Source organism: Zalophus californianus, chromosome 14, assembly GCF_009762305.2.
Source record: "Zalophus californianus isolate mZalCal1 chromosome 14, mZalCal1.pri.v2, whole genome shotgun sequence".
NCBI classification, from domain to species: Eukaryota; Metazoa; Chordata; class Mammalia; order Carnivora; family Otariidae; genus Zalophus; species Zalophus californianus.
This window is the reverse complement of record NC_045608.1, coordinates 93326255-93349228: the sequence shown is the minus strand read 5'-3', so window position 1 is coordinate 93349228 and position 22974 is coordinate 93326255. Positions and strand designations below refer to the sequence as shown.

Here is a 22974-nt window from a genome sequence, read left to right as displayed (position 1 = left end):
TTTTAAATAAGCTACCTTTTAAATGCCACAGAAACCCTTAGCTCTACTTAAGACAGGGAAACTGAGACACAAGCAGCACACGTACCTTTGCAAAGGTCACACTAAATGTGCAGCTTATGTTAAGCATGTTTGTCTCTGGACAGCAGGAGGTATAAGTCCAAGTATGATTTGGTTTCTCCTTTCCATACTCCATCCACACCTCCAACATGCAGAGACACTCAGAAGAAAGAGTGGACAGAAGGAAAGGACCGAAAATCAGAGTCCTCGCAGACTGACTGATCACCTACGCAGCCTATCTGGCTTTCCATTAACAAAATACCACGAACACAGCTGATGTGGAAGATGCCGTGTTAACAATCCAGACCTCCTTTATCTAAGAACCGCTTGCATGGCTAGATCTATTCTACCCGATTAACTCTGATAGAAGCATTACAATCCGTTTTGTTACTATGATTACACTAGCTTTTCCTCAAAGAGCTGCTGTGGAAACTGAATGATGCAAAAGGTAATCTTCATTCTGACACAAGAATGCAGTAAAATCACTTATTTTCAGTTTACTCTCCTGTTCTATGTCAAATATAACAGAAATCAGATCAGAGCTGAAGCTAGTAAATAACATTGCCCAGAGTGCTTGATATAGAAAGATTATTAAACCATCACTGTCTTCAGAAATACCCTTGAGGTGGAGAGCAGAACAAATGTGAAGTGCTCTGTTTAAAATTAGTGGACGTCAGACGTAAGATTTTCTAACTGCCGGCTGTATGATGGTTTTATGCTTCCCTGGCAGGCTTCTGGCAAGGAGGAATCTGGAAATGCTAACTAATTCCTTTCTCTGAGCAACCTTACAGGTACTTACAGAACCTGAGAAAGCAGGCAGAGAAAAGACGTCAAACACTGAGTGTGTGTGTAAGGACCACATGCTAGTGCAGGCCCTCGACACAGGACAGGGCCAAACACAGTGGTCAAGAAAGAGCAAGGAATCAGGAGCTAGGAAGGAATCCCGCTGAAGCACACCTCCTTTATTTAAAAATACATATATATAGGGCGCCTGGGTGGCTCAGTTGGTTAAGCGACTGCCTTCGGCTCAGGTCATGCTCCTGGAGTACCGGGATCGAGTCCTGCATCAGGCTCCCTGCTCAGCAGGGAGTCTGCTTCTCCCTCTGACCCTCCCTCCTCTCATGTGCTCTCTCTCTCTCTCTCTCATTCTCTCTCTCAAATAAAATCTTTAAAAAAAATTTTAAGAAAATAAATAAAAAATATATATATTATATATGTGCGTGTGTGTGTGTGTGTGTGTATATACATTTACACATTTTAGATGCAGATTTAGTTTAAAGGTTCTTTAAGTTTGCCTAGATTAATAAAAAAGATCTTCTGTATATAATATCTGAATTTTCAGTTTAAAAAAATTTTTTTCTGAGGTGAGTTTGGATCAAGGAACCAATATACCTCAGCCTGCCTCTTGGATTCAAAGGTGAATCTAATGGACACATCACCCTTTTAAGAGTTTTGCTAAATCAGAGGTTAAGATGTATATAGCACTGCAAGCATAGATACTAACAAATCTTCAGTATTGATTATCTGATGAAAGGCATCGATCGTGGCTGCTACCCAACCAAAGAACAACAGGACATGGTTTCGTAAAGCAGACCACTTCTGAGGTCTAATGGTGCGGTATGAGAGCAGGGACATGAGAACCCGGCCAGGCATGTCACCAGGCAACATTAAGCGTTACTCAAATGGGAAAAAAGGGCTTTTCACCTTTCTTTGGGGCCCCTGACACCCAAGTGCAGCAGAGTAACAATGTCCCTTCCCTGAACACCGCAGCAGGGGCTGACCTAGGCACTTCTGTAAATGCAGTCGTTAATTCTCACACGCCAACAAGAGAAGGACTAAGTACTTCCAACGCCTCTAGCTGACAATCGAGTCAGAGGACGTAAACATCACACGGAAGCACAGGAAGGACAGGCACCGACGCTCACATGCACGCTCTCACTCCAGCTCTGGCCAACACAGTCAATTCTGTGCATGAATTCCTCATCAGGAATCCATCTAAAACTAACATTTTCTTTGGTTAAAAGCTACTTAAATCACAGTTAATAGGAAAAGACACAAAAGCAAAACAGAAATGAACACATTTTACTTTAGATTTTTAAGAAGATCTTAAATTCTGAGACTATCACTGCTAAAGTGAATTTCAACCCAAGATGGGAGTGAAACAGAAGAGGTTCAGGGCAACCTCGTGAAGCCGGGGGTAGAAAAAGTGGCCAGAAATAAACACACTGAAATCGTAAGTATAGTTGTGTTTTTAGGATGAGCAAGTATTTTCTCTATGCTCTAAAATTTCTGTAATGCTCTACTGCTTTTATTGGAAACTGGGAAAAGTAAGGAGCAGTCTGTCACTCAGACTTCCAGGATGCACACAGCCTAAGGGGTCTCCGGCTCACGTGCACAGGGAACAACATACAATCACAGTGACCATTATAGCAAAGTCTGTAACTGTGAAAAATGAGAAGAAACCTCAAAGTCTCTTTTTCTGGAAAGATGGACATGTTCATTCAATGGAGTACTTCAGAGAAGTGAAAAGTGAATGTGTCACCATGGATCCATTTTAGAAATCAATGTTAAGCCAAAAAAGCATGATACAACAGGAAACGTACAGTAAGATAATCTTTATATAGATTTTTTAAAGCATGCAAACAATACTATTATTTTAGTGACACAAACATAAGTAGTAAAATTATTAGGAGATGTAACAACTGAATTTCAGACGCAGAACAGAAGTTGCCTGTGGGGGAAGAAAGGTGCGAGGAACAAAGCCAACAGTCTCTGTCCTCTCTCCAGAGCTGTCCGGCCTGAACCAGCTGTGCTGTCCTGTGACAAGTGGGGTCTGAGCCTCAGTGTCCTTTGTGTGCTGTGTGACACCCACAGACACAGACAGCTCCCTCTCCCACTCAGGAGGAAATGGGAGCCCTCACTGACCTGCCTTCCAGCACAGCCCCCGCGTCCCTGTGCTCCAGCAGCACCCCAGCACCCGGCCCCTTGGCCTGCACATCTCTTTTCCCTGTTCTGCACACGGCCCAGCCACTCTGCCATCTGGAGAGCATTTGAGTGCCGCCCCTCAGAGGGGCCTTCCTTGACCACCCTATTTAAACAACCCCGCTGTCTTCCAACCTTGCTAATTTAAAGAGTGGACATGTATTCATTCATTCGGTGATTTTGTATTTGTAGGACAATGCAGTTACTTTCACCGCTCAAATCCATGCTACTCGAAAGTCTGTGTGGATGGGAGCAGGAGGGGCTAGTTGAAGGGACCCCGTCAGGGAGATTTCGGCCCCCTCTGCCAGTCCTCCCCGGTGCATCTGAGAAGACCCTCTCTGGGGGGCCAAAAGGAAGCAGTAGGTTTTTCCAGGTGAGAGGAAGAAAGAAGGCACACATTTTGTCTGTATAAGCTGAAAATTAATGAAAATTATTGGCAAACAGCATCAAACCATTAAAACAGCATTATGTCTGAAGTTGAAATATTTGATGTTAAGTGTCATCTGCCTTCCAAAAACTTCCCCACACTGAGCTGCCAACCAGAAACTGTCTGGACTACTGACTGAGCTACTTCAGCCAAAAGGGAAGAAGTGCCCATCTATCAGGATGCCAAGAGAGTCACTGAGGAGACCCCACCCCATCATTCCCAACAGCGCCATCGGCATGGGGGAGCCGGGCTGGAGAGACGGACCTGGTATCACAGGGCACGTACAGGATGCCCCAAGGAGACCACCCCCCATGCCCGCCAGCAAAGGCGCCCAGTGGCCTCTGAGCCAAGACGCACAGGCAGCGCACGGGCCCAACACCCCTGGCGAGGCTGCGAAGTCGGTCAGTGGCAGAGCTCTGGAAAACCCTGTAAGCGAAGTCCAATGGTACACAGCAGCAGTATCATGCTTCTGAAAACCTGATCAATTTATCTTTCAACCATCTCCACTCTGAAAACCAAATACTAAATATTAATAATTTAACTTAATTTCAAAAATCTTTTCTTTTACCAGAGGAGCCCAGTAGGTGTAGAGATAGCCTATTTTCAATGCTGGCACAAACTGTGAGCAGGATACTACCAGAAAATAGAGATTCAAGAAAAACTTGAATTGTTCATATAAAACCTAAAAAGGAAAAGAAAAAATTAACACAATCTCTCCAAGGACAACCTTTAAAACTTCAATTAAATAATTAAATCAGCACAATAGCTAACTATATTTCCATCAAACAGTGACAATATGCCCTCAGTTACAGTAAATTAAGTAATTTTGACACTGGCTTTCCAATAACTAAATTACATATATATTTATTTAAAATTATATTTAAAATAAACTGAAAAAACAGTTAGAACTTCCAATTATGTTAAAAGCATCCTCTAAAAGTTTTTATTTTCTTGTATACAATTTCCAGTTATGCACACTCCTCTGTAAATCTCTGTATGTATATCAAAGCAAATGAGATAGTGAAATCTTCCCAATGTAAGTCAATAAATATATTATTTATATACACACAAATGTGTATCTTGATAACTCAGAAACTCTTACAATGGGAAAGTTCTATTAACCTTATATTTATGAAACGGTAAAAAATAAAATATAATAGCCACGTTTCTGAACATGAACATCTGGGTAGCTTTAAAATAACTGAGCGAACAAGCAAAACATACACAATTTGATTTCACAAAAACTGTCTTAATCTCCTCTATTTACTTCTCTCGAAGTATAAGAAATAATGACATAAAAAAGTATGTGAATTGCACACCAATTCAGGAAGACAGCGACCTATATATTCTTTATAATCTCTTGGCAGTTGATCTGCAATAATATTTTCAAATACAAAATAAGTATCATTCAACAAAGTTTTAGGAATGCAAATCCTGCAACTTTGTTTTTGTTTTTTAATTCAAATAGAGTTATTTTTAAGGAAGAAAACCCAAGATCCAGTATATTAATACACTTCTATTTACAAATTCTCAAATTATTAAATTTAAATTGAAAATCAAAATGGAACAAATTTCATGTTTATAGATGAGAATAATTCAAATGGCACACTATCATTGCAATTAAACTTACAACCTTGCAACTTCCAAATCAAAATCTCTTTGGATGCCATTTTATATGCAACTTGGAGGGTATGGAAATTTTAACAAGAGCAGAGCAATGGGTTAAGTACTTATTGTTGACTTAAAGAGTCTGGAACCACAGTTTTTATATAATGAAGTTTTCTACATTACCATACAGCTGTTTGTGCAACTCAAAAATCAGCTACAATGATAACACGTTTATATTCATAATCATATTCAATTGCTGTCTAAAGATGTTTTGAGTCATTTCATAAATTAATCTCAGCAGGAGAGAAAGCTCTTTCTCCTCAGTGATTTCTTTAAAATCTCAGTTAGCATAAATTATATCTATTAGCAATTCAAAAATTGCCATTTGTGCTAAAAATGGCATAGAATTCCTACTGTGCAATTACCAAATGTTTCTAAAATACTACGTTTTAGATGACAAGCCTAATTTAAGAGACAATCTAAGAATGAGAATTCACACGGTAACAGTGGTGCAGCCACACCAACAGGTGCTCTCAGGACACAGCCCATCCTGGTGGGCTGCAGGGATTTGCTCTGGTCAGAGTGAGGCTGCACTGTGGGCTTTAAGCCACTGTAATCAATACTCTGTTGTCTACTGAATGAACTTTGTGACCTTTAGGAAAATGTACAATGCTTCGCCAATCTGCGAGTATTTAAAATTTAAAGAAAACAGTAACTTCATTCAAGAAAGATGAGAATATTTATCTGCCTGAAAGACAGCTTACATTTTATTGTCCTGACAAAAGAGCTGTCTTTTAATGACGGAGACAGTAGTTTTGTGTGTTTTACTAAAGAGTTAATTAGATATGAAGCATTCACCAACTATTAGATGGATGGGGGAGGGTGGTGAGGGGCAATCAATGCCCAGTATAAAATCAGCATGATTATTTAAATTAAAACATGAAAAATAAAACAGTCCTTATTTCACTTTACCAAGACATTTTCTTGTAAAGAGCGTAAGAGCAAATAACTAGAATGTGTCAGAAACTTTGATATAGAAATATAACCAGTACCAGCTTCCTTTTGCCTTTAGAAAGATGAATAAATTGGTCTATAAAAATAGGAAATGTACAAAAACCAAAAATTATTCAATCATCCTAAATACATACTCAGTTTTGTAACTTAAGCCAAAAATACCACTAGCAACAAAAAAAGTAATGAAATATTTAAACTTCATTATTTACACCTACCATAATACCTAATTAAAGATAACTAATGATATAACAACATAACATGGCTTGAAATTTATAATGTGAAGTAGAAAATATTATCTATAAATGCTTACAGATATTTTGTTACTGAGTCACGTTTGTATAAAAAATTATTTTACTTTCATCATGAAGTTCCTTGGCAGGCTTTAAACTTAACATTCCACTTCACCTCCAAACAAAACTTATGACTTATTTTCTGTTAATTTAATTTAGGCTTGATTATTTCTACAATAATATAAATATATTTATCTAGGACTGAAGTCAAACTATAAATTTTCTCACATTGAACTTCATGATGTACCCATTAAAAGTGCGCATGAATTATTTAACAACTACTTGAAACATGAATGGTTCAAAAGCAAAAGGTCACTGATTTGGACAGGACACAATTAACGGGAAGAAAATTAAAAAATAAAAAAAAAAAACAGTGAAAACAAAAGGAGCCAGCAATCTCTGATATGAAACCCATTCTTAAGAATGTAATAGTCTTACCCCAGGTATAAAGGTAAATACATTGTATTTTTGATTTTTTATAGAATTTCTGGGATGCTTTTCTTCACACTTTTCAGGATATCCAAGCCACACTGTGCGAGCTTTCAGTTCTCTCTTTCTTTGACAAATATTTATCAGCCAATCACAGCAACTGCATGAAACAAAAGACACTCGTTATATATGCTTTTTAAAAAATTTTTAAATTAATGCTACATATTTAGAGCCAATAGTGATTGTTTCTGTATTTACCAGACACCGAAAGCATATCTAATGTTAATCTGTAAAGGTTATCTTCAAATAGGTTATACTGAAATAACTTTGACATAAAACACTGAAAGAGACTTGTATGAGTGCATAATGACTTCTAGAACCTCAGGGAAATGATCTTCCCTGTTTAGACCCTCTTACTGACAAAACCATTAAGTTTCTGAAGCAATCAATGCTCTTCTATGAGGAGAAAAGGAGAGCCGTGTCGTTTGCAATTCTCAATACACCGCTCAGTGATCCGATGACAAAGGTCCTCAGACATCAACTCTCTCAGGTAATCACTCTTTTCCTCTCTTAAAGAGGACTATTTTACTAGCATTCATATAAAATTAAGACTTACGGCTCCATTCAATATTGGGAAAGAACACTGATGTTTAAGGGGATAGGGCCAAAGCTATCTTCCAGTCCGTCCATGTGCCATAGTGTCAGGACTCCAGCAGCACAAACACTTCCACTTCCTGGACATCCAAACCATTATGTTTGGATAGAGAGAATAAACTTTTCTCAAAATACTTAAGAAAATGGTGAAAAGGTATCAAAATCACCTAAACTAAGCATAAAATAATAATCATGAATTTAAACTTCAGCATTAACAATTTGGCTTTGCTCAAATCTCCAAACTGCAGAAGGAGACCTAGAATGGCTTATGAAGGCAGGTTGTTGAACTGTATCTTCTAGGTGTAGTCTGGGCTACAACAGCAAGCCAGCAGCAAAAGGCAGAAGCTCTGAACTTCACTCTGTGACAGACTCAGCTGAAAAATTAACATGAAATTTTGTGTGACAATGTCAGTCTCAGGAGGTGTGATTATAAAATGAAGTTGGCATATCAGGACTTCCATCTTGAAATCACTGCATGTCTTCCACGGCAGGTGGGGAGGGCGCACTAGCCCTTTACTCCAATCACACTGACATCAATCTTCAGAAGTCGCCTTACTTTGGATAGCACCCACGGTGGCATCCTATAAACTGAAATCGGTGTATCTCTACTGAATCTCTGCCTATTTCTTAGCTGTACACAGAAAATCTTCAGTCCGGAAGGACAGGAGTCTGCCCTCCAGGTGTGGGCATCCACCTCTCGCCCGCCTGCAGGACTGGGAGCACTGCTACCTTGAGGAGCTCCCTTGGGATGGCAATCCTGAGTGCCAGGGGCACAGCCAAGCAGGTCAGTTCTAAACCACCCCCCTAGGACCCATCCCACTTCAACTTTTAAGAACAGATAGCATCCTCCACACATAAAGGATACTTTTAAATCCCAGCAGTTACAAACCAGGATATTATTAAAGCGATTTAAGATTGCCACAGTACGTATTCCCGCCTTTACTGCCTTTTGTTGGCGGCCGGGGGGGAGGGGAGGGTTAAGTAGATTTCAGTAAAATATTAGGGATATGTGATCTTGCTCATGCTTGAATGAAACAAAAAATTAAGTAAGGCTTCAAATACAATATAATCTGCTTCAAATTACTATTTCTCACCTCCTGTCGCTTTTACCACGTGGCCTGCACCAAGGTAAGGCTTCTAACGAGGCTTCTTCCCCTCCAGCACGACTCCCCTGGCCACCGGCAGACCTTACGGCTCCACACCCACCCCTCCCCGCAGCACCAGCCCGCACAGCCCAGCGCTCCAGGGGCTCCTTCCCCAGTCCTTCCCGGCGGCAGCTCTGAATCGCCAACCTCTTACTAGTTGCACACAACACGTTCTCCTGAGGCGCGAACACCTCCGGTCCCGTTGCACCAGACAGACACGCCGTGCGAGCTCGGAGGGGCTCTGCCCTACTCGGGATGTAATCAGTCCGACACCTGCGGCGGCACCACAGCGACGGGAGACTCACACATTTTACACAGGCGGGAACGGGAGGCCGGAAAGGTACATGATTTCTCTGAGACGAGACAACCAGGCGGGGGCAGAGCGGAGAGCAGAGCCCGACTGTGCGCTGCCCGTCAGCGCAGTGCTCACGCCGCCCCACGGCAGGCCGGGCCCGTCAGAACGTGGCAAACGCCCGGCACAGACGCCACAGGAGCGCCCAGCAGGTCAAGGGTCTGCGTGCGCGTCTGCGAGAGCGCTGGTGACAGGACGGAGGGCTCTGGAGTGCCGGGCGCGGCCGTCACTGTGCAGCCGCCCTGAGTCACACTCCAACGTCTCCAACACTCCTTCTGGCACAACAAGGGTCCGTGCCTGCGCTGCCCAGCGAAGCATCCACTGGCCGCACGTGACTATTTTCATACGAATTAACATGAAGTGAAATAAAAAGCCCAGTTCCTCGGTCACATTAGCCACATTTCAAGGGCTCAAGAGCCGTCCTGGCCACTGGCTCCCACAGTGGACACCACAGATCTAGACCATTCCCACGTCACGGGAGTGTCAGGGGCAGGGCTGCCCGTGGGAAGCACAGCGCAGCAGGTACAGCAGATGAGACACAAGCCTTCAGCACTGCAATGACGGCGAAAATCCTCCAGCGATGTATTCAAATACGAATTCTTGTTCTGAAACACCTAACTGCCTAATATGACAGTTTAATGTACACAAGTCAGACAAATCTAAGATGAAATAGAAGACAGGCAAAATTAAGTCTGTGAAAAATAAATACAAAATTTAGGAAATGTGGATTTTACCAAGTTTACGGCAAAAGGCTCTATCAATGCAAAACCACTCTGTGCGTCACATGAACGCTACAGACCACAGCCAGAAGAAAAACCTCAACACAACACACTGTGTGCTGCACCTGCAACCGACGACCCACGAAGTTCCAAAGCCTTCCACGCTATAAAGTCTAAATTAAATACCAGGGGCTAAAAACACACATAACTCAACAGTTTACTAATTTTTTTCTCTACAACCTGGTAGAGGGAAAAAAAAAACCCAAGATCCCCAGACTTCCGAGATGTAACTCAACTATTTGTAACACTTTGCTACTAAGAACTATCAAGAAACGAAAGTGTTATTACACTAATTATTTCCTTATGCAAACACAGAAGCAAGTTGTCGTTAGCCATAACCAAATCACACGCTATTTCACAAAATTAAATGAATACAACGCTTGAGGTTTTACAAGCCTGGAGCACCACCAGAATTGCCACTGGATGATGCAGACAGAAAGCAGGACCAGAAAGGAAGACAGGTGACTTGAATGCAAAGAGTAAAGGGCATAAACACCAAACATTTAAAACAAAACAAAACAAAATCTGTAACCCAAAAAGTAAATGTAAGCCTTACTAAGTTGTAGAGCTAAGCAGGAAAATAAAATTATGGACAATTTTTTAGTAAAATATACTGGTAAATACTGATACGGAAAGGGAGAACCTCAGAGACGGTGGGAGAAAATAACCAGGAGCCGCAGCTGATAATACTTCCATGCAGACGGAGCATTTTCTAAATGTGTGATCACTCAGGAGACACTCCCCATTTATATATAAGTCACCTGCCATCATCAAGGCAAAGTGACACAAAATCCAATATTGCACAAAGTGTATTCTTCCTTACAACACTGCAGGATTAGCAGCTTTTCACAAAGGCCTCTATAATCAAAGTAATACTCTCATATTAAATAAAGTATCTTTAATATACCAAGATCCTGTCTCCTAAAGCTTTAACTAGCCATAGTTATGTAACTCCCAAACTTCAGAGAGCCTTCTTCCAAACACAACCAAATTTAGACACTTATGCTATCCAACAGGTACCCATGGTTACCAAGAGCAGCACAGCCTACTATCTTCTTAAAAGATTAGCATCTCCCCATGCTTCTGCACTGCAAATGTGCTGCAGATTCCCTGAAAGTGTAGAGACCCACTAAGAACAGGAACAGTTCCGGTATTTGACATCCCTCCCCCGCCCCCGACCCACCTATCCAGCCCACTGTTCCTATGAAAATGCCCTCAGTGGCTCCACTTTCCTAAGGGACAAAGTGACTTTTGGTAAGAAGTGAAATCTAAGTCTCATGAGAAAGACACCACCACCAGCCCCAGAGAACTAGCGTATCGACGTGCATCACAGGAACTCACAGGAAGGACAGTCCAAGTTTTAGAGGGCAGATTACAGTAAAATTTCAATGTGTCAGAGCTGGAATTTTTACCAAATAATAAAAATGGGAAAGCAGTTTTTAAGCCATGAAGAAATTAAAGCCCACTCAGTTGCTAAAACTAGGAAGAATAATTTTAAAATAAGCCTCACTAGTCAGAGTCTACAAACAGAAATACACTGAAATACTTACAACTCATTATTGTTATTTGCTACCTACCTTTATTGCAATATTCACCAACATTTCCTCCTGCAATTAAACTAAGTAATTTTATGTATCTCCTACTCATTGATCCAACACCTAATAATGTTAATAAACATTGTATTTTATAATGCCTAACATTTAGGGGGAAAAAAGTAACAAATACTCAAAAATAAAAATCTGTAAGAAATTAAGAAAATAAAACTAATCTAAGTTGTTAGATGTACAATTTTGTTGTGTAAGGTGCAGTTTTTATTTATTTATTTTTAAAGATTTTATTTATTTATTTGAGAGAGAAAGAATGAGAGAGAGCATGAGAGGGGGGAGGGTCAGAGGGAGAAGCAGACTCCCCGCCGAGCAGGGAGCCCGATGCAGGACTCGATCCCAGGACCCTGGGACCATGACCTGAGCCGAAGGCAGACGCTTAACCGACTGAGCCACCTAGGCACCCAAGGTGCAGTTTTTAATTTAAACAGTAATTTCTCAGTATGGCAGATATCAGTGAACAAGAAGCGCACCGACAATATCCTGGATCACTGCTTATTCCGTACAGCAAAAAAGACACACGTCAGTGCCATACAGACTGATTAGAACCCACCAACATGGTTCAGTTAGTTTTTTCTACACGATCACCACTTACAGAGATAAAGAGTTTATATACACATCTATTATGTTTTATTGTTTTAATGTCCCCCAAACATGGGTGTTTTGCTAACATCTACATCTGGAATAGTAACATTTTCCTTTAAAAAAAGTAACATATTACAAATAAAATCCAAAATTTGTCTATGTTCCATTTGGTAAAAACAAAGTGCTATAAAAGACCAAAAATAATTAATTCCACAATGGGGGCATCTGGCTGGCTCAGTCAGAAAAGCGTGTGATTCTTGATCTCGGGATCGTGAGTTCAAGATCCATGTTGAGTGTGGGGATTACTTAAATAAATAAAACTTTCAAAAAATAAATTCATTTTCAACAATATGAAAAGACTCCTAACATTAAAAGTCCGTAATTGTTGGCAACTCTTTGGCAGCACGGATTAAGTACCACTTCCATAGCACACAAGCCCCCTAATTTTAGAGTCCACACCATTAACATTAAACGGTCCGCGTCCTCAGAGTTTGTGCCTGTCAGTACCCACGCCCACTTCCTCTGTGTTTTCAGCCATCTCTGACGGCTCCTGTAGCATTCATTCAGTGATTCTCCACGCACACAGATACAGGTTCTCAGCCTCCTCGGCTCCAGCGATCCTCATGCCGGGTTCCCCTTAGGATGGCGAGACCGGCCTTCATCCACTTACAGACACCAGTCAGGATTAGTCTTCTTGGGAGCACAACTCCTCACCCTAGCACTTTTCCCAGGCCACAGAGCAAAGAGCAAGGGCTTTGGTTTGTCAAAGGAGACCTTGGTGCAGTTTCTGGCTTGGCCCCAGACCATCACAAGAGGGACTTTTCCAGTTCTTGGCTGTAGACAGTGCTGAGAATGGACGCCCAGCTCCCGAAGAAGGTGCGTACCACGGAGAAGAGCACCAGCAGGACGGCTCCCACTCGTGCCTGCGCCCTGCGCGCGTGGAGGACACACAGCTGTGAGCTGCACACCACAGCCATGAAAAGATGACTTCTAATGGCGGCTCCACCCAGATTCCTCTGCTGCAAGCTCTTTCCTCAGTTCACAGCCCTGGGCACCCCCACCCCCAGCTCCCACAGCCACACTTCCACTGCCAAGTCTGCGACAGGTCAGGCTCTCTCACGGACAGACAGTCCTAACATGACACTGGATTCCATACAAATGCACGACTACTGACCTCCCGTCGTCGGTTACTGATCTCTCCACCAAAGCACGACCGATTCTCCCACGTTCTCAGTCCTCATCTGAATCCCAGTCGCCTCCCCACTCAAATGACCCCACGTTCCCAACTAAGGGTAAAAGTCATCCTCTCTACCACCACTTCACTCTTCCACTCCTACCCTTCCCCTGCCTAAAAGGATGGACAGTAGTCTTCCTTCCCAAAACTGTCTTTCTCCCCCAAGGTGTCCCCTTCCTTTATTTTTCAAAGACCTACACCACATGTCCCTTGACGTTTTCAGAAACGTCATCCTTCTGTGTGGCTTCCCTTAATCCCAATGATGACAGGACACTGAAACCTCCATCTCCAGATCCTGCTTCTGAATCTGACAGGATTGTCTGTATGAACACTAACCCAATACAAGATAGATTTTAATTAAGAAAACTCTCAATAGTTTTAGATGAGCAATCTAGGAAAAAAAAACAAAAACAAAATCCATCGCTCACATCATACTTAATGGTGAAATACTGAAAGCTTTCTAGGACTATGAACAAGGAGCAAGAAGGTACACTCACCACTGCTATTCCATATAATAGTGCATGTTCCAGACAGACCCATAAGGCAAAAAAAGAAAAGAAAAGGCATACAGGCTATAAAACAAAGACATAAAACTGTTTGCAGATGACAGGATTGTCCAAGTAGAAAATTACACGGAATCTACACAAACACTCTTGGCACTAACAGTAAGTTTAGCAAGGCTATAGGATACAAGACAAACACAAAATCCAACTCTAGTTCTATACACCAGCAATGAACACGTGGAAACCAAAATTTAAAATACCAGTTACAAACATGAAGAAGGAAAAAGAAAAAAAAAAATACTTAGGAATAAATCTAACATGCATAAGACCTGTGTACTGAAAACTACAAAATGCTGATAAAAAGGTCAAAGTTCTCAATAAATGGAGAGAGGTAAATTGTGATCTAGACGATTCAACACAGTAAACATGTCATTTCTCCCAAGTTAATATACAGGTAAAACATAATTCCTATCAAAATCCCTGAAAAGATTTTACAGACTGGGCTAGATTATTCTAAAATGTCTATGGAAAGGCCTAATAGCTACATGGCTAAGAAAATCTTGAAAAAGAATAAAATACAAGGAATCAACCTACCCCATTTGAAGACTTAGATAAAGAGACAGTTCTCCAGACTGGGTAGCACTAGCAGGGCAGACGAAGGGACAATACAGGCAACAAGCCCCACTCGTGTGCAGCCAACTGACCAGAGACACAGGCATAAAAGCAATTCAACAATGGTGCTGGAGCATTTGGATATACATAGGCAAAAAATAAATCTAAACCAAAACTTCCCACCTTGTACAAAAATAACTCAAAAAGGATCTAAATAATGTTAAACTATAAAACTTACAGAAGAAAATCTTTGAGACACAGGGCTGGGTGAAAAGTTCTTAGACGTGACAATCAAAGTGCAGTGCTCAAAAGAAAAAAAACAAACAGTTGGACTTCATCAAAATTAAAGACTTTGGATCTGTGGAAAAACTCTTAGAGGATGAAAAGACAAGCTACAGAATGGAAGAAAATATTTGCAAACTACCCACCTAACAGAAGACTCACAAGTGAAATATATAAAGAACTCTTAAAACTTCACCAGAAAAAAAACCAAACCAAGAAGAAAATAGAATGGACCTACAGACACATTTACTGAAGAAGACACGCCTATGGCAAATAAGACAGTCAACCTCACTAGGCCTTTAGAAAATGCAAACAACCTGAGGCCACAATGAGCTATCAGTAAACACACATTCTAACAGCTAAAATAAAAAACAGTGACAACAAGGTTGACAAGGAGATACTGAATCTCTCCTTCACTGCTGGTGGGAATGTGAAATGGTACAACCACTCCGGGAAACAGTTCAGCACTTTCATAAAAAACTAAACATATGCTTATTATGCAACCCAGCAACCGCACTCCTGAGCATTTAGCCCAGAGAAAGGAAAACTTATGTCCATACAAAAAAAAAAAAACCTGTACATGATGATTCATAGCAGCTTTATTTGGAACATCCAAAAACTTGGAACAATCTAAATGTCCTATAGTAGGTGAATGCTTAAACAAACATTCATCCATCCCCTGGAATGCCAGTCAGCAATTAAAAGGAAAAACTATTGATACAACTACTTGAGTGGTTATCAAGGGCACTGTGTTGATTGGAGTAGGCCAATCTCCAAAAATCACAAATGGAATGGTTTCACTTATTTGACATTCCCAAAATTAAAATTATAGAAATAGAGACGGATTAGTGGTTGCCAGAGGCTAGGGCCTGGGGTAGGAGAGAGAACATGACTATAGAAGGCAGCAGACAGGAGACACCTGCGGTAATGGGACAGTTCTGTATCTTTACTGCAGTGGTGGTTACACAGACCTACACATGTAGTAAAACGTAGTGAACTATATACAGTTTACACCAGCATCAACTTTCTGGTTCGATGCAACCACTGGGGGGCGCCTGGGTGGCTCAGTCAGTTAAGCGGCTGCCTTTGGCTCAGGGTCCCGTGATTCAGTTGCACCTGGGGCTCCCTGCTCAGCAGGGAGCCTGCTTCTCCCTCTCCCTCTGCCCCTCCCCACCTCAGGCTCACTCTTTCGCTCTCAAACAAATGGATAAAATCTTTAAAAAAAAAAAAGAAAGATGCAACCACTGGGGGGAACTGGGTGAAGGATAAGCAGGACCCCTGTATACTAAGTTTGCAATTTCCTGTAAAGCTACAATTATTTCAAAAGAAAAGGTTTTTTTTTTTAAGATTTTATTTATTGAGAGAGAGGGGGGAGTGAGAGAGCATGAGCAGGGGAGAGGGGCACGGGTAGAGGGAGAAGCAGGCTCCTGATGTGGGACTTGATCCCAGAACCCTGGGATCATGACATGAGCTGAAAGCAGATGCTTAACCAACTGAGCCACCCAGGCGCCCCCAGAAAAGTTGTTTTTTTTTTTTTAAATAAAACAAAGTAAAAGGATGAAAATTATATACCATGCAAATACTAATCAAAGAAAGCTGGGAGAGAGAGAGAGAGCAAAAGAGACAGACAAACCAAGAAACAAGTGTTAATAACAGAGGACAGACTGACGCTCACCAGAGGGAGGTGGGTGGGGGAGGGACACAGGTGAAGGGGATGAAGGAGGGCACTTGTGTTAAGCACAGGGTGACGTATGGAAACCTGAAGCTAATATAACGCCGCATGTCAACTAACTGGAATTAAAATAAAGAAATAAAAATAAAGAAAGCTGGTATCATTTTATTGAAGATAGACATTATGAGCCCACATAGAAGAAATATTATCAGATAAAGATCAATCCAACAGTAAGTTAGTAACCCTACACTCGCATCATCTAATAACATACTCTAAAATATATAAAGCAAAACTGACATAATTTAAAGCAGTAGACACATCCTCAAAGATGTTGAGACTCACACAAGTTTCTCAGTAACTGATAAGTAAACTTCGAATATGAATACAGAAGATTCAAACAAGACTATTAACAAATTAATCAAATAAATGGATAAAATCTTTTAAAAAAAAAAAGCAACACAGAGCAACAGTCAACAAAAAAGTACAAATTCTTTTCAAATACACACAGAAAATTGACTAACACTGCCCATATACGATGAATCATAAAGTAAGTCTCAACACATTACAGAGACTGAAAGAAAAAAATCCCAAGTATGTTCTCGGGCCACAGTGGAATTAAGAGAAAGTCGATCACATGGCACCGGGGTGGCTCAGTCCATGAAGCGTCTGACTTCAACTCAGATCATGATCTCAGGACCCTGGGATCCAGCCCCAGTGTCTCCAGTCTCCCAGCTCAGCAGGGAGTCTGCTTCTCCCTCTCCCTCTGCCCCTCTCCCACCGCTTGTGCTCTCTCTCTCTTGCTCTCACTTTCTCTCTCTCAAATAAAAAATAAAATCTTTAAAAAAAAAAGATAACAGTCAATTACAAAAAGATAATCAGGAAAATTCCTGACTGGAAATTAATCAGCACGGTTCTAAATTGAACATCAACTAAAGCAGAAATGACAATGTAAATCAAAATATTTTGAACTAAATAATAATAATATCATGTGTCAAAACTGAAATGCATCTATTTTTAAAAAAGAAAAAAGTACAATGCTGGTGACCTGAGAATCCATCTAACGAAGCCAGAAAAAGAAAGGCAAGTTAAACTCAGTATGAAAAAAATTAAGGGCAGACCAGACTTCAATGACACAGGAAGCAGACATCCTAAGAGGGACACGGTGTCACTCATACAGTGTCCCAGAGAATGTTTAACCTGAATCTAATGGCGAGGAGACCTCAGACAAACCAAAATCTGAAATGTTCTACAAAATACCTGTTGTGTAGTTCCCATAAACATCAATGGAATGCAAGACAAAGTTAGGGCAAGAGTGGCTCCAGATTCATGGAGATGACTCATGGAGATGGCCACCTAAATGCCAGGCCAGCCTAGAGAGGAAGGGTGCTCTGTGGGCAGGAGACAGAGCTGTGTCAGAGCAAAATCTCCTGAACGTGGCAACTGCCTGGTGGCCATGTACGAAAATAGCCTCTTCCTAAGAAACATGCACTGAACACTAAGATCAAAGAGGAGTGAAGTAACAAGCAACCTCATCTGAAATCACTCTGAAAATAACAGTGAGATATAAAGAGAATGGTCAATAAATGTGGCAAAAGATTAAACATTAGTGATCTTAGGCAAAGGGCAGAGGAGGAATTCTTGCAACTTTTCTATAAGTTTGGATTTATTTCAAGATAAAAGTGAATTTATTTCAAGTCTGGATTTATTTCATGATAAAAGTTTAAAATTTCAAAAGCAAAGACAACACCAGAAGTTTGGCTCTTTGAAAAGAACTGATAACCTATCAAGATTAACAGGGAAAAGGGAGAGATAAATTAACAATATCAGGAATAATAAAATGTGACATCCCTCCAGAACCTCATACATTTTCTATTACATGAATTTATATATTTGAAAGTAGATAAACCCCTTGAAAAGCACAAAGCATCACAAGGGACACAAGAAAAAACAATTCTGCATAGCCCTGCAACTGTTAAAAGGAATTAAGTCTAGACAAGGTTAAGTACCCCCAAAGAATACTCCAGGAATATTGGCTATTTAACCTAGAAAATGTTTTGTGAAAAAACTGTCTCACTCATTAAAAATTAGTAACACAAGTCAGTGATTTCTAAAACCTTGTTTAGCCATGAAATTTCTTCTTCATATGAAAAGCTTACAATACACAGGAAAGATAAAGACAGACACTAATTGGAAGCTGAGAGGGGGTGATAAGCCTAAATCCTGCTCAGGCTCACTTCCCGATTCTGCGTGGTCGATCTCTTTGAGGGATTCCTCAGAGTCCCTGGGAGTCCACACACCACTGTTTGAATACCACTATGTGAGCCGACCCCAAAATCAAATTGGTTGTAAAAACATCTTTTTACAAACTTCTAAAGAGATAATGAGGATGATAAATAAGATATCTTTCTACAATTACTTGTATCTCTTTTATGGTCAAAGGGATCTAAGTTCATGATGGTTAAGAAAGGCACTGACCACAAACTTTAAAGAGCAGAAAGACTATCAAAGCAGTAATTTATTCGACATACCCCACTCAAGTTATGTTGGCATCAGTCAGCTGAAATCTTGCTCTACCCGTCCCTAGGGCTGGAGGACAGTCAATGGCCAAGTGTCCTAGACACAGAGTGTGGTTTCACAGACCAGCCTCTAAAGTCAAGGGTGAGCACAGCTGATGAAGTTTATCTCAACCACCAGTGAACTTGTTTAAATATGAGCAGGTCTTACCTTTGTTTCTTTCTGGTTAAATTTACTGAAGAATCTTCTTCCAACTCAAAGCATTTGAGTCAAATAATACACAGAGTTCCAGTATTATTAAACTGCATTTTACAGGCCCCTACCTGCCTTTCTGGATGAGAGCAGGACCGAAGATGGAAGAGAGCACGGTTTACAAATGCTGACACAGTGACCAGAATTGACTCTACCATGCAATCAATACAAAACCACTAATCTTTCTCCACTTTCTAAACATTTAAATGTCGCATAAAAAAAGTGAACTTGAGGACGCCTGGGTGGTTCCGTCGATTAAGCGTCTGCCTTCAGCTCAAGGTCATGATCCCAGGGTCCTGGGATCGAGCCCCACATCAGGCTCCTTGCTCAGCGGGGAGTCTGCTTGTCCCTCTGCCGCTCCCCCTGCTTGTGCTCTCTGTCTCCCTCTGACCAATAAATAAAATCTTTAAAAAAGAAAGTGAACTTGGCATTCTGTCCTTTTCTGATTAGCAATGTTTGGTTTTGACTAATGTTTAACACTTTCCGTTATGTCATTTCATTGAGAGTGTCTTCTTTATTTGATATAAAAATAAGTATGTTAGAAGCCGAGCTTCTAAATACCTTAACTGTATACCTGAGGGCATAGGAAATTAGGCAGCAAGAGATCACAAACCTGGTGCAGAGGAACTTCCATCCTCCACAGACAAACCACTCTAGTCCTCTTCTTCTCTGTGGGATCCTAGCTCGTGGTAACGTGTGGTAATCACTTTCATCATTCTCGAAGCCTTCTTCAGACATCATTAATGGCATTTCATCCAAATGGGCAGACTCATCTTCCAGCTGGTACCTGGTCAGAGGTAAGGAGAGAATGCTGAGGCAGGCCAAGCAGCCTTCTGTCACCAGTAAGGGTATTATTTAAGACAAGAGCTGGTCCCATTCTACTAACCACATTTTTCTTTTTTCTTCAAACTAAGCTGTCTACAGCGGAGGCAAACCATTATAAATGAGGGATGCTACTTTCCTTTACAAAAAATGTATTTAGCCAGGGTCAGAAGGAAAGGAACAGGCTGCCCAAGGAAGCGAACATGACCACGCTAGAAGGGGAGCCCTCCACAAAGCCACTGGTGTGAACAGTCGGCTCAACAGTACCACCCACTCATGGTGTTCAATTCAGGAATATAAAAACAATCACCCGAAATATTAGCAAAAAATGTATACTTCCAGGTCATATCTAAATACTCTGCTACAGATCGATTGGATGTAAAATGTGCCCAACTTTACATCCATCAATCAAAGTCGTGGAAGTGACTTTTGAACTATGTAAGTATCTTCTTTTGAAAGGTGGGAACACGGTCCCTTGGTTTGTTATCAGATTTGATATACGCAGCAAGGATGCTATGTCCCACTTACACTTACTCTCTGTCTCTGTTATTCCCTTTTCTAAATTTTCTATTCAATGAAATAATTTCCTCCACAACCAGCATCCCTTTCAGAGTTCAATAATCCTCTTCTGATTCCAAAAACAGGCAGCCTACTGTATCAAGTTCCCATTTTATCTCTCCTCAATCACAGACATATGTACATTTTAAAACTAAAAGCTTACTTTGAGAACCAAGAATTCATCAGAAAGTAGAATGCAGAGCCCACGAATGCTATCTTATTTGATTTTACATCAAACCTCTGTGGTAGGTATTCACCTCAATTGTAAAAATCAGAGCACAGACCTGTGTGTCCCCGGGACATGATGGTAGTCACTGAAACTGAAATTTCCCCTCGCACCCTCTGAAGTCCACAGACTTTATACAAGACAAATAAAACCAACCAAGCCCACAACGACAGCATAAATGAGTGCCAGACAATACTACGATCTACTTAAAGACAACAGCAAGCTGAAACAGGATAAAGTCAAAGGAAATCACAAAAAGCACACTCATCAAACTACTCGAAGCAAAGATGAAGGAAAAATTCTTGGAAGGAGCCAGAAGAAAACAACTCATTACATGGAGAAGCCCATCAATTCAAATGCCCATGGACTTCTCGTGGAGAGAGATGAGGCCAGAGGACAGGAACTCCATGTCTAAGTGCTGAAAGGGAAAAAGGCTCAACCCAGAATTCTATATCCAGCAAAAAGATCCTCCAGGAATGAAGGCAGAACAAAAACATTCTCAGATGAAAGATAAAACTTGGAGGGTATGTTACCATCTGACCTCATACAAAAGAAAGCTAAAGAAAGTTTCAAGACGAAGAAAAATGATACCATCAGGAAACTTGGATTTCTGGAAATAAAGAACACAAAATTCTTTAAAACGCGTATGACTATTGAAAGCAAAAGCTGTCACATCATCTGGTGAAGTTTTCAGTATAGAAAGATGTGAACTGATATGGCGGCCATCCTGTAAGAAGCAGGCGATTCCATAGCTTACATTAAGTGTAAAATACGAACAGTGAAAAGTTAGCTATGTATATTGCAATCCTTAGCGTGGAGCTTCTCAACAGCGGCACCATTAACATTCGGGTCTCAGAATTCTGTTGATGGAGCTGTCCTGTGCACTGTGGAGCGTTCAACAGCAAACCAGGCCACTACGCATTTGATGCCAGTAGCAGCATTCCCCCAGTCGGGACAATAAAAATGTGTCCAGATGTCACCAAATGTCACCTGGAGGACAAAAATCACTACCTACAAAAAAATAAAAATACTTGAAATATAATGGCATATAATGTTAAAAGATTAAAAGTAAAAAGATGGAAGAAGATATGATACAAACACTCGTTCAAAGGAAAAAAAGTAGCTACTATAAGACAAAGAAGACATCAAAAAAATAACATGAAAGAACCGCCCAGGATAAAGAAGAACATTAGATAATGATAAAAGATCAAATCACCCATAAGCTCTAACAATCATAAATGTGCATGCACCTACCACCAGTTTCAAAGTACACAAAGTATGAAATATGTAAGTAAAAGGAGAAAGAAACAAATCCATAATACTGCCGGAAGACTTCGTAACTCCTCTCTCAGTAATTAATGGAAGAAACAGTATCAGAAAGGACAGAAAGACATGGTCAGCACTGTCAGCCAACCTACCCTGGCACTCTACCCTGTACGGCAGAATGTTCTCATCAAGTGCACCATGAACACTCATCCCCACGGACCGCAACCTGGGCCATAACACAAACTAACAAATTCAAAAGAACTGAAATTAGACAAAGTATGTTCTCTTACCATAAAGGAATTTCTTTTTTTATAAAGATTTTATTTATTTATTTCACAGAGAGAGACACAGCGAGAGAGGGAACACAAGCAGGGGGAGTGGGAGAGGGAGAAGCAGACTCCCCGCTGAGCAGGGAGCCCGATGTGGGGCTCGATGCCAGGACCCTGAGATCATGACCTGAGCTGAAGGCAGATGCTTAACGACTGAGCCACCCAGGCGCCCCATAAAGGAATTTCTTTTAAAAATCAGTAACAGAAAGGGACGCCTGGATGGCTCAGGTGCTTAAGGGTCTGCCTCAGCTCAGGTCATGATCTTAGGGTCCTGGGATCGAGTCCTGCTTCTGGCTCCATGCTCAGTGGGGAGTCTGCTTCTCCCTCTTCCCTTCCCCCCACTCATGCTTGCACTCTCTCTCTGAAACAAATAAATAAATCTTAAAAAAAAAAAAATCAGGGGCACCTAGGTGACTCAGCCAGTTAAGCGTCTGCCTACAGCTCAGGTCGTGATCCCAGGGTCCTGGGATCAAGCTCTCTGCTCAGCGGGGAGTCTGCTTCTCCCTCTGCCACTCTCTCCCTGCTCATGCTCTCTTTCTCTCACTCTCTCTCAAATAAAATCTTTAAAAATAAATTTAAAAATAAATCAGTAACAGAAAGATATTTGGAAAATCCACTAATACCTGGGGGGGGGGGGATTTGGGAACAAATTTGGGAAGCACCATTTGGGAACAAAACTGTCACGATGCTGGAGAATCATCCAATTCTTCACAACTGCAAATGGAAACTTACGAACAGCAGAAATTCTACAGAGATCAGCACCTTAAGCTAGACTCAC

General features: G+C 41.1%; 1 protein-coding gene across 1 annotated transcript in view; it reads right to left on the bottom strand.

Annotated features, from left to right (window-relative positions):
• The window catches only part of ATP9B (ATPase phospholipid transporting 9B (putative)), a 266980-nt gene that overhangs the window by 210721 nt on the left and 33285 nt on the right, over positions 1-22974 (bottom strand). The window contains 3 exon segments of the mRNA XM_035723907.1: positions 4035-4148; positions 6817-6934; positions 19609-19782. Coding sequence (XP_035579800.1) covers positions 4035-4148; positions 6817-6934; positions 19609-19782 — 406 coding nt within the window.